Here is a 13,717-nt window from a genome sequence, read left to right as displayed (position 1 = left end):
CAACTGTTTGTTCTATTGAAAATTGCGTCTACTTTTACTGTTAAAAATTAGTTCATATATGTCAGAATGAGGTACATGTAACATACAATGTGTAATTGATTGATACGCCAGTTTTTAGCTGTAGAAATGAGGTGCTAGCTATCCTACCGTGGATTGAGCGAACACAGTTGTTCTTAGTCCCTTGAATGGAAGATGTTGTCCTAAAAAAAACTTGAAAACAGTGTTAGTCTTGGACGCAAATGGTTGAGAGAAAATGGTTATTGCAATTCTGAAAATATTGAAAAGGAACGGCTTGTGAGGAACGTTTGTCCAAGAATCTATTAAAGAAAAAAAGTGAAAAATAAAATAACCCAAAGAGAGGCGACTTTGAATACTTTATATAGCAATCATGATAAGCGTAACTAGTGGGGAGTGTAAAAAGAAATGGCACCATTGGGATTACCTCCTGGTTTTAGGTTCCATCCCACTGATGAAGAGCTGGTGAATTACTATCTCAAAAGGAAAATAAATAGGCAAGAAATCGAACTCGACATCATCCCCGAAGTTGATCTCTACAAATGTGAACCATGGGAGTTAGCAGGTCTCTTTCTCATTTCTACGTCTCATTTCTATGTTTATTTCTCTACCACTTGCCTTGATTCTTATGTATTATTTTCACAGAAAAATCATTTTTTCCAAGAAGAGATCCGGAGTGGTACTTCTTTGGACCCCGTGATCGAAAATACCCGAATGGGTTCAGGACGAACAGGGCGACAAGGGCGGGATATTGGAAATCTACAGGGAAGGATAGGAGGGTTAGTTGCCAGAATCGAGCCATTGGAATGAAGAAGACATTGGTTTACTACCTAGGCCGTGCCCCTCAAGGAATCAGGACCGATTGGGTAATGCATGAATACCGGCTCGACGATAATGAATGCGAGGGCACCTGTGGGATTCAGGTAGTTGCTGCATCATAAACTTAACATTCCATGATAAAGATAACAAGCGTAACAGGACAAAAAACGAATGGTTGAACTCGTCAGTTGCTTGCTTTAGTATGAGATTATTATTCACCAATTAATCAGGATTTCAACTGCATTCATCATAGCATTTTCAATCTCATCCTAGGTTTTCAATTACTCACGGTAAACAATAGTGAAGAGAAGAATAGAAATCCATGCTCCAAGCTCCGGCAGCGGCGGAACGTGCCGCTGAGTTTTGATGGCCTATTTAAATTTTTTTTAAAATTTTAGGGGTCTAATTGAGTTTTTAAAACTTTTGAGGGACTTAATAAAAAATTTAAAAATTTTGAGGTTTAATTAAAATTTTTCAAACGTTCGAGGCACCCCTTTGGCTCCAATGTTGTTTTGCCTCCGGCATGAATCCTACTTTTCCTCTTTTATCTTTTTTTCTTTTTGTTGCTATGTTTCAATAAACAGAAAAAAATTAATGTTGTTTGAATCGGATTGGATCGGTCGGTCAAATCGATTGAATCGAAAAACGATTCGGAGAAGGACTTTGAATTAATTGATCTGAGAATCGACACGAACTGATTGAATTGGGTAAAAAGTCGATTGAACTAATTAAATTAATTTTTTTTAATTTTTTTAATTAAATCAATTAAATTAATTAATAAACCGATGATCTGACCGATTCGACCACCGATTTAATTTAAAAAAAAATCCACCAGGAGTGTTGACAATTCTTTAGGATTTAGACCTAACATCATGAAAATCAATTACTTGCTTTAGTTTTCTTCCCTAAATTGCTGAATCTTATGAAATGTAGAGACGTAGGCAATGCATGACTTGCATGCAAAGTTAGGGCATTTAGGCACACTTTTACTTTATCATAATTTTTTATTATAAAAAAATCGATACAAAAATGGGTGACATATTCCTTACTTGCAGATCTCTAAAGTAGGAAATGTTTTGTCTTACTTTGCCTTTTCTAATAAGACAAGACCATTCTCCTCTCTCAACATTTCAAGGTTTAATTACTATAATTTGATATAATATTTACTTTATATCTCTTTTCTTCATATATTTTAATCATGTTTAAATTATATAAAATTTTTCATGTTGATAATCCATATTATTTAAGTTTAATGCATTTCTTATAAGTCTTTGATTGAACTTAATGTTCCAAGTTAACGGTATTGATTTTATTAACAAAATTTAAAAAAAATTTAAATTCTAAAATAAAATTATTATATAATAATTTAATTTTTTTAATTGAGTTTATTGTTACAAGGTAAAATATATCAACTTATTAAGTAATTTATAAAAAAAATTACAAAACAAAGGTATGTAATTATGAAGAGATTAATGTCTTTTACTTTTTTAAATTCACTACCTATTTTTTTAATCACCACTAATAAAATTTTGAAATACTGAACATTACAAAAAAATAGTCATTTTAATTTTCTATTTAATTTTTCGCCTATTTTAGTTCTTAAACTTATATTATTTGTCAAATCACTTTAAAATAGATGAAATAATTTTATAGTTTTTTTAATTTTAAAATTAAAAAATATTAATTATTGATGTGGCACTCATGTAGCAATTCATGTGTATGCCACATCAGCAAAGTTAACAAAAATTAACTTTTTATCCATTTTAAAATGATTTGACAAATAGCACAATATAAGAGTTAAAAAGACTAAAAATTAAATAAAGGTTTTTTAAGTTGAAAGATTTAAATAAAACATTATCCTAAAACTTTTCCATACATTGTTAAGATTAAAAAAAAAAATCATCTAAACAGTGGTATGCCATATTTCTAATGTATATTGTGTGTGTGTATTTTAATTTTTTTTACAGTGTATTTGTATTGTATAATATGGTAGTGTCCAAAATTATTCTAACTTGTAACTACATCCCAACACCATTAAAAGTTATATTCCAAACATATATATTCAGACACCTTTATAAGTAGAGTTGTTCATGAGTTAGGTCAGATCCTAACAAAAATCTAAATACGGTTAATAAGTTCAGTCTGAAAAATAGGCTTAAACTTTTACTCAAGTTTGATCCAGATAAAAATGTTAAATTTTAATTTGGCTGTCCATATTAAAATTTTTATTTTATTTATTTATATAAAAAATTAAAAATATAATTCATCAAAAACACTAAAAATATTAACATAAATATTTCCCAACAAATTGAAAATAAATTTTAAAAAAATTCTTGATATTTAAATAACACCAATATAGGTGCAATTTAACAAGTAAATGCCTCTAAATTAGTAGCAAAATTAACAATAAAACAAGAGTTATACAATGTCCAAACAATAACAATAAAATAGTAGTAACATAATAAGAAAATAACATTAAAATAGTAGGAAAACAATAAAAAATAATAGAAAAACAACAACAAAATAGGAAGTTATTTTTACAAATTCAATTAAGCCTAAGCAAAAATTCTTACTTAAGACTTAGCCTGTTTTTTTAAACAGATCTTATTTCTTTTACCTAAATTTATTTTTAAAATTATATTTTACCTAAATTTTTCACTTTTTTAAGTCTAAGCTTTTAGCAGGTGCACATAAAACTTTACTTATAAGCCAATGAATTTGCTGCTTTATTTATTTATTCATTATGTTGATATTATCTTCAGTCCAAGGCCCTTTGCTATGTTTTGTTTAATTCCTCGTTATGGGTAAAGATTTATGAAGAAAATGGGTTACCTTTTTATCATTAAAATTGGTAGCCAATATTTTAATGCCTCTCCATCAACAGTTTCAATGGATGTTTATCCTGTATTTGTGTGTTTTTCGTGTTAAAATTTTTCGAGATTTAAATCATTTTTATTTTCAAATTAAAAAAAACATATTAATAATATTGATTATTAGTGAGATTCAATGTAATTCTTTTTATTAAATATTATTTTCATTTAATTAAAATGGTTAATAATTTTTTATGCAAAATTTAAATATTTCCACTTATGATTTTTATTCCACTTAGGAATAAAATTACTTTTACTAAAATTTGAGACAAGATGTTATTATAAAAAACTAATTTAATAAATAATATACTTTATAGTTTATAGTTTATTGTTGCTATTGTTATAGATAAAAAGTTGTTATAGAAGATAAAATAAAACATAAACAGAAATAAATTTTATAATAAACTTGACTATTACAATAAAATGTTGTTATAGAAAAATCTGATTGTATGTAACTTTTGACAAGTTTGTAATATGTGTTATATGGATTTAAACACGTGCACATCTTAGTGTCATGTTCATTTCATGTCGTATTATGTTTTATGTCATGCAATTAAATTATAGGTTAAAATATACCATTAGTCTCTGCACTTTAATAAAATTTGAGATTTAGTCACTATACTTTAAAAGTTTTAAAAAAAAAAAAACTAAGCCATCTTACTTTCTTGATTTAAAAATCCAGTCCAATAATTGAAATTGTAAGTATTTTTCATCAAAATTTGTCAATTTGACATGTTGACTAGACCATCCTCATGTGATGTGGACGAAAAACAAACATGTTACATTGACAAATTTTAATTGGAATTACCAATTATGGTAATGATTGAACTAGGATTCTTAAATCGAAAAAGTAAGAGGAATGAAATTTTGGCTATTAAAGTATAGGGACTAAATCTCAAATTTTATAAAAGTAGAGTGACTAACAGCAAAATTTAACCTAAATGATATAAATAGGAAGTAAAGAGAAGTGGTTATTGGCAGGATTCTTATGCGCTATGTCGGGTGTTCAAGAAAAATGGCATTACGGGATCGGAAACAGAAGAGCAAGGGCAGAGTAGTTTAACGGTAATGGATCAGTACTGCTCGCAAGGTGTAATTATGAATGATTCGGAAACGATGTATGGAGAAATCCCCATAGGCGCCTCCTCATCTTCATGCATGGAAGAGGAAGAAGATAAAGATGATTCATGGATGCAGTTTATCACTGATGATCCATGGTGCTCTTCTAACTGTACTGCTGCCATGGCTGGGGATGAACTTTCTAATACTGGCTTTTACAATCTAAAATAATTTTGAGATGGTGAATATACAACACAAAATTAATTGGGTAGTTATGTTTCTTGAAATAAGACGCAAATATTACACTGTAAAATCTCTGATATTTTTCTCTCATTGATCATTAGGAGATTAGTTTCTCTGTTTGAATGTAATCACTTGGGGCCTCATTATTATTATTATTAAAACAATAACTACATTATGCTCGGCTTCGGCTTTTATTATTCTCTCACCCATAAATCAGATCAGATATAATAATTAATTATGTCTCACTATATTCATCATCTTATTCCTTTATTATTTCTTTTATGAAAAACCTAATTCCACCAATTAATTACATATCCAAAAACCTAAAATTACACCTACTTTAATTTTTGCACAATTACTTCATCATCGACTCAAAACTTTGTATTCTTTACATTTTGGTCCAAATCGACCTCGGTTTAGCAAATAAGATCTCGTAAATTTGTATAAGACTTGGAATTGATTATATAATGATTAATAGGCATGAAGTACTTGTAATTAAATGTATATTGATTATCCAATTGACTGCTATAAATTGCAGTTGCTTTAGCAACAAATGTGATATCTTGTAATTGAATTTTTAGCTCTTTTAACTTCCACTACATCAAAACAGGTTTTTAGCGGCGTTTTTTTGGGCCTATAGCGGCTTATAAGTGTCGCGAACTATTTGCGGCGCTTTTACAAGCGCATCAAAAAAATGCCGCTAAAGACAAGCCACTAACATTTTGTAGGGTTTATGAAAAAACGCCGCTATAGAACATAACCTTTAGAGGCGCTTTTCCCACAAACTCCGCTAAAGAACATGACCTTTAGCGGCGCTTTCCCACAAACGTCGCTAAAGAACATGACCTTTAGCAGTACTTTTCCCACAAACGCCGCTATAGAACAGACCTTTAGCGACGCTTTTGCCACAAATGCCATTATAAAATAGACCTTTAGTTGCACTTTTCTCACAAACGCCGCTAAATAACATGACCTTTAAAAATTATTTTAATTAAATAATATTTATTTCTATGATAAATATTATATTATGTTTAATTTTGAAATTTGAACCTTAAACTATATACTTTTAAGAATAAATAAAATATTAATTAAATTAAATTTTCTATTAAAATTTTAACTTTAAAACTAAATATAAAAATTAATGAATTTAAATTTAATACATAAACATTGATTCATTATGTAATTTAATACATAAAAAAAAACACACAGACACACTCACAAAGTATTATTATTTCTAAAACAAAAATCATCCTGGTGAGAAAAGAATGCCAAATCATCATCACCTCTCATTAAGAAAAAGAAAAAAATCAGAAAAGAAGAAGAAACAATATACAATAGAGGGTTGGAAGAAACAATATACAACAGAGGGCTGGTTCAAGCTTAGATGAAGCCAAAGTATTGCAATGCTTACATATAACTTAGAGAAGTCCTTTGATGCTTTCAATTCAATCGTCAAAGAATCCAAAACACCGAAACAGAAAGCCAAAGTATGTACTTGTAAACCAAAGTCAGGCCAGTAAGGAAATCACTTATACGACCCTCAAAGCCATATATGTCAAAGCACATTATCTGATCTCTTTGAATTATGATATGGAAAGATAAATTTTTAATAATGCCACCATAAAGCAAGAATCAGAATTTATTTCAACAAAAGAGAAATAAAACATTGTTGCTAATAACCGGACAGAACAAAAAAAACCTAATAGCATCGCTACACAGGCTCAAGAGTAAGAAGGAATTAAATGAACTAACCTCCATATCTAAGAATATCCTTTTGCTGAAAAGAATCACAATTGTTTGCAATATAAATGCATCACCAAATACATATATATGAGAAAAAGAAAATAATATTCCATAGTTAATTCATATCATCAAGAAAAACTAGAGGTTTCACAATACAATGGAATGCTTCTGTTATTTAACAAGGAACAATAGTATTAATTTGCAAAAGGTAGAATAGAAACATACTGCACTACTGTTGTTTAACGTTAGATAGAAATTATTCTTTAGTTCTAATATCTAAAATTACAAGCACAAAAGGCAATATCAGGGTCTGATGAACAGTTAGATTAGACTAAAAATACCAATAAATCCAATAAGCCCTAATTATAAATCTAAGGATTTGAAATCTAACTTTGGAAAAATTTATAACACAAAACTAACAACAAAAAACACAAAATAAACAAACAATCACGCAGCAAAACTAGAGCAAATACAAGAATTTAAAAAATAAAAAAAAAAGATGATAAATCACAGAAAAGCTAAAAACAAGTAGCAAAGTCAAACTACGTACGCAGGCGATAAGAAGAAAAGAAAGTTACCTTAATCCACAAAGTAAACTGAAAGATAAAGCTAGCAACAAATCCCCGAGGTAATTTGAGTGCCTTGCAATTCCCCTATAAAGAAATACTGTAATTCAACATGGTTTTACTTATGTAGCTCGACTTATCTCAATTATTCAACGGTATTATTTAGAATACTGTGGATGAATTACATTAGGAGACATGCTTTAGTTACATGAATACCTTGTCCAATGTAAGTCTTTCAAGTTCGTAAATATTAGAAATTAATGCAATTCATCATTAGATACTGGAGCTTGGTACGGAAAGGAGACTATTAGGAATTAATCCTCATAACTATAAATGGGTAGATCCAAAAATAAAGAAAAAGAAAACCTGAAAGACAGATGAAGAAACATATTGACCGTTGGTATGTGAGAGTGCAGCCAGGGAATTGAAGAGCGATTTGAGATCCTCTAATTCCTTTGGTGTAAAAGCTCTAAGACATATTAATGTTTTCGATAGTTTAATTATACCAACAAAATAAATAAAAGCTGTTCATTCAAGTAAAAAGAAAGAAAAAAGAATTCAGACATTAAAGCAAAGAGAGAGAGTTTGAAGAAAGAACTACCTTGAAGCAGAATTGAAACGAGGATTTGGTGGAGGTGACTGGCTGTTTTAAACAAGGAGCAGAATTAGCTTATCGGCATTCTCACTTTTTGTTTTATTTTTTGTTTCTTGTTTACACTCCTTGGAAACTGGAACGTAATCAGGAATTGAATAGTGGACACTCAGAATCCGCTGTCATAATCCAATTATCATTTATTATTGTTGTTTTTTTTTTAATCCCAACATAATAAACTATCATATCTACAGTCTATATGGCAATAACTAATTCCTGATATCAGTTGCTGAAAGAAAAACCTTGCCTGACGCAGTAAAGCAAATAACAGTTAATGAAAAATGGAAAAGAATGAAATTCAATATAAAAAACACTAGTTAAATTCAATATATATACCTCATCCTTACTAAATCTACCAGCATTGCATATCCTTTCAAAAACTTCTCCTCCAGCTGCATATTCCATGACTATGGCAAGATGGGTTGGTGTTAAAACTCAAATGAAGGTTATGCAATAAAAACTCACCTTTGCAGGCATTCAACATAAAATCCATTTACTATAATAATTGAGTGATCTGGCAAGAGAAAAGAAGGACTAAAGATTTCGTTAGACATTTAATAATTGGTTAAAAGCTCATATTAGAGCTTGAATTAAGTTAGTGTCAGATTGTTTATCTGAAGAAACCATCTTCCCCTTATCCTTATTATTATTCTTCTGCATTTTCCTCTGGCTGTCAAGATCCTTTGCCAACTCTTTCAGTCTCATTTGCTTTAGCTGTTAATCAATAAAACATAGAACAATAACCCAAAAATGCATAAAGTTTAATCCAAATACGAAAAGGAACAATCATTTTCTCCACCACACATTAGAAATTATATTTTAACAAGGAAACAAATAGAGAATAAAAAAGAATTAGCAATTTTCATTCAATTCAATTGCTGGAAGTGTTTTTTTTTTTTTTTTTCAATCTTAAACTTAAAAGATGCTATATTTTTAAGGACAACATTTGAATTCAGTTATTCATTTTTTAACTAAATACTATTACTTTACTTTTATTCTGTCAATAGCAAAAAATAGTAGTCAATAACCAAATTTCACTGTTGGAGGGTTGTTTGAATAATTGGGCGGAAAGCTCATTATGGCATTGAATATATATTATTTTATTCAATTGGTAATTTGTATGATATTTTAGATGGTTTGAATAAAATATTGAATTTATAATATGATTTGAGAAAAAGTAAGGTCAGTTCAAAAAATGAATTAAGCAAAAGTAGCCGTTTGTGGCGTTTTTTTCATAAACGCCGCTAATGTTTGACTTTTTTACAATTTTTATATTGAATTTTTATATCTTTCATGTCAATTTTAAATAAATAATTTTTAAAATTGAAGTAATATTTAAAAGAATTAGATAAAATTTGTAATTTTATATAAATTTTTATGTAAGAAAACAAAAAAACAAAAAATTCAAAATGTGAAAAAATAACAAAAACAAAAATTTCAAAATATGAAAAAAAATTGTTATAATTTGGTCCTATCCAAAATAGATAGTTACCTATCCATAACAATTTGTTATTTTTTTATTTATTTATCAATTTTTTAAATCTAATATTTTAATATATCAAATGATTTAAATTAAATATTTTTAAATATAAAAGCATTAATTGATTGTATAAAATTTTATCATTTAGCAAATCCTAAACCATTTAATATATATAAAATTTATCTATTATCTCTTAAATAATTTAAACTATAAACATAATTTTAATATATTAAATTTAATATTATCTTTTTACAATTATATAAGAAATTATTTAATATATAAATTAAAAAACACTAATTAATCTAAACCCTATCCCTAAACCCTAAATCATAAAACATAAACCCAAATCATTAACCCTAGCCCTTAACCCTTGACACCTAAACCTTAAACCCTAACTCTTAAACCATAAACCATAATCCATAAACCTTAAAATAGGAACTCCTAAACCTTAAACCCTAAACCATACTCTCTAAACCTTAAACCCTAAACTAAAATGATAATTAATTCAATATTTTAAAATTAATAGTATCTCTTTAACGATTATATAAGAAATTATTTAATATATAAATTAAAAACAATAAGTCATATACCCAAAAACTTTAAAATTATTTTAAATAATAGTATTTTAATTTTTTCATTTTTACAAATATTTTTCTATGTTTTTACTTTCAAATTTTTTTCACGTGTGATTATTCTTTCGAAGAATTTAAATATTCAATTAAAATAAATTATATTTTAATTAATATAAATAAACTAGTTAAATAATAAATAGACAAATAAAATGTTTTTACGGCGTTTTTCAAAAAGCCTCGCTAATGCCACTAAAGCTCAACATAAAACGACGGCGTCTTACTGAATTTTTTGCTGCATTTTTCAAAAAGCGCCGCTAACGGTCAACTTATAGCTGCGATTTTTAGAAAGCACCGCTAATGCTCGATCTATAGCGGAGTTTTTCAAGAAGCGCCGCTAATGCTCAATCTAGCGGCATTTTTCAAAAAGCGTCGCTAATGCCACTAAAGCTCAACATAAAACGACGGCGTTGTGCTTAATTTTTTGTGACGTTTTTCAAAAAGCGCCTCTAATGCTCGATCTATAGCGGCGTTTTTCAAAAAGCACCTCTAATGCTCGATCTATAGTGACATTTTTCAAAAAGCACCGCTAATACTTGATCTATAACGGCATTTTTCAAAAAGTGTCACTAATTCTCGATTTACAGCGATGTTTTCCAAAAAGCGTCACTAATGCCACTAAAGCTCAACATAAAACGACGGCGTTGTCCCTAATTTTTATGTGGCGTTTTTCAAAAAGCGCCCCTAATGGTCGACCTATAGCGGTGTTTTTCAGAAAGCGCCACTAATGCTCAATCTATAGCGGCGTTTTTCAAAAAGAGTTACTAATGCTCGATCTATAGCGGTGTTTTTCAAAAAGTGCCGCTAATGCCACTAATGCTCAACATAAAACGACGGCGTTGTGCTTAATTTTTTTGTGGCGCTTTTCCGCTAATGCTCGATCTATAGCGGCATTTTTCAAAAAGCACCGCTAGTGCCACTAAAACTCAACATAAAACGACGGTGTTCTGCTTAATTTTTTGTGGCGTTTTTCAAAAAGCGCCATTAATGCTTGACCTATAGCGGCTTTTTTCAGAAAGTGCCGCTAATGCTCGATCTATAACGGCATTTTCAAAAAGTGCTGCTAATACTCGATCTATAGCGGCGTTTTTCAAAAAGCGCCACCAATGCCACTAAAGCTCAAAATAAAACAACGGCGTTGTGCTTAATTTTTTTGTGGCGTTTTTCAAAAAGCGCCCCTAATAGTCGACCTATAACGGCGTTTTTCAAAAAGCGCCGCTAGTGCTCGATCTTTAGCTGCGTTTTTCAAAAAGCGTCGCTAATGCCACTGAAGCTCAATATAAAACGACGACGTTGTGCTTAATTTTTTTGTGGCATTTTTCAAAAAGCACCGCTAATGGTCAACCTATAGCGGCGTTTTTCAAAAAATGCCGCTAGTACTCAATCTATAGCGGCGTTTTTCAAAAAGCGCCGTTAGTGCTCAATCTATAGCGGCGTTTTTCAAAAAGCGCCGCTAATGCTCAATATATAGCTGCGTTTTTTCCCCAAACGCCGCTAAAAACCTGTTTACTGTCAGGGCAATTAACACAAGAGTTGTACCCGGGTAAACTTAAATTGCAAACTCAACCTCACGATCAAGAGGCAATTTTGGCAATTTTCTTCTAGAAACTCACATGTTGTCCGTATCTTGCTTATTTGGCTTCCATCTGAGTTCGAGTTAATAATATAGACTACATATACTTCGCAGCCTTGATTCAGAAGCTTATTAGCTCCAACCGATGAAATGATACGAATAGAACTACTAGATCTGATGTCTTTAACTTCAATAATTTCGCCTTACGAAATTTGGACAAAAAACCTTTTTTTTTATGGAAGTCCAAAATCACATCATGTTCAGTTAACCAGTCCATTCCCAAAATTACATCAAAATCGCCAGACGACATGATCAACAAATCAATAAGAAACAATATCTTATGGATTTCTAATGGGCACCCCCTACACACTTGGTCAACAAGCACAGTTTGTCTCAAATGACTTGAAACAACTATTGCTACTTTCGATATTTCATATTTCAATTTCTCTGATGAAGCTAGAATTTGTATAAAAAGAGTAGAGCTAGGGTCAATTAAAGCATGCATAGGTGCAAAATATAAAAGAATATACTTGTTACAACATCAGTAGCATCACTCTCTTCTCGAGTTCAGATCATGTAAGCTCACACAGTTGTTGAACTGCAAACTCAGTTCCTCTTCTCTGACTACCCCTCGATACAAAACCACCACGAGGATTTCCTCTACCTCTAATTGCAGGAGTGAAACTCTGAGTGGTAACAAGAGGATCATTATCGTTCCTCAAACAATCTCAAGTAAAGTGTTCTTGAAACCTACATCAATTGAAAGAAAGGGATAACCTAACCTTTTTCTACAAAACTGACTTGAACCAAGCAAAAGTGATCTAAAATATCTTACAGTAGTTATGTACTTACTCTAGTCATAAAGTTAATAATAATACTAATATTTGTTTCTTTTAACTAATGTTGAGAGCGTTTTACCAGATCAATTTTCTAGATTCTTGAGCTTTAGGAAAGTTGATGATTTAACTATATATTTAAGTGTTTCATTATTTCATAAAAGGGTTATGAGTTGCACATATCAATTTATTATTGACTTTAGCAAAAAATCGGTGTTATTTGCTGATCTTAATTATCTTATGAAAATGGCACTGATTCTAATTGGAATTCGTAAGGAGATTGAGAAACTAGTGAGTATCTTCATTTGATTCGCATACAAAGTGAAATTTGCCTTTGTTAATTGGAATTCTTTGTGTCAACCTATTAAATGCGATGGATTAGGATTAAGGCATTTGGTTGAACATTACAAGTCTACAATTTTGAAGATAGGGTATAATGTAGTAACAAAAACTTTAGTTTCATGGGTTCGGGTTGTTGGAAAAAAATACATATTGACGTTGTCCTATGAACATTGATAAGCCAAAAGTGCTCCTATATTTCACAATTAGTATCAAAGATGAGTTCAATTTTGGCTTGATAGATGGATCTCCAGTCTTAAGCCATTAAAGAACTATTGCCATAATGTAGATAAAGAGAATATGAGGTTTTGGATAATACAATGGTGACTGAACATAGAGACTGGAACTAGGAGGTTATACAACGGGAATTAGGTCAACCAATCGTTACAAAGATTGTAACTATTTTGGCCTCTTGAAGAACATAATGGTGAAGCCCATGACCAGCCCTGGGGTTGTTTGGAGGTGTGGCCGCCATTAAAGTGGGTCTAAAATATCATTTTCTAGTTTTCAAGTGGCTCAAAAAGTTATTTTTTTAACTTTTAAAGGTTAAAAAAAATTAAACCAACTTTTAAGTGCCCAAAAGTTTTTTTTACCAACTTTTAAAAGACTTAAAAAAATTTTCTCCAACTTTTAAGGAACCTAAAACCCTATTTTATTGTTTTGCTTAGGGCCCCAAAAATGTCAAGAACGGGACTGGTGAAGCCTCATGCTTTTGAAGGTAGGCGGAGGATGGGAATTACTATGTTGTTGCTAGTTATTTAGGAAGCACAGACATGACTCATCCTTTCTCGTACCGATGTCGTACGTGTGTTGGACACGGACACGCCGAAATACGTACAAAAAAGGTCGAACACAGTCACGATGGATAGAGACCCCGGATTGAAAACCCACAG

General features: G+C 30.4%; 1 protein-coding gene across 1 annotated transcript; it reads left to right on the top strand.

Annotated features, from left to right (window-relative positions):
* The first annotated feature begins 251 nt into the window (after positions 1–251).
* LOC108485920 (NAC domain-containing protein 54-like) lies at positions 252–5,203 on the top strand. Its single transcript, XM_017789762.2, has 3 exons — positions 252–580; positions 661–938; positions 4,686–5,203. Exons 1-3 carry the CDS (start codon positions 424–426, stop codon positions 4,992–4,994), a joined length of 744 nt encoding a protein of 247 aa, XP_017645251.1. The 5' UTR covers positions 252–423; the 3' UTR covers positions 4,995–5,203.
* Positions 5,204–13,717: the final 8,514 nt, after the last annotated feature.

Source organism: Gossypium arboreum, chromosome 7, assembly GCF_025698485.1.
Source record: "Gossypium arboreum isolate Shixiya-1 chromosome 7, ASM2569848v2, whole genome shotgun sequence".
NCBI lineage: Eukaryota > Viridiplantae > Streptophyta > Magnoliopsida > Malvales > Malvaceae > Gossypium > Gossypium arboreum.
Note: the sequence above shows the minus strand (reverse complement) of the source record. Positions and strands in the feature narration are given on the sequence as shown.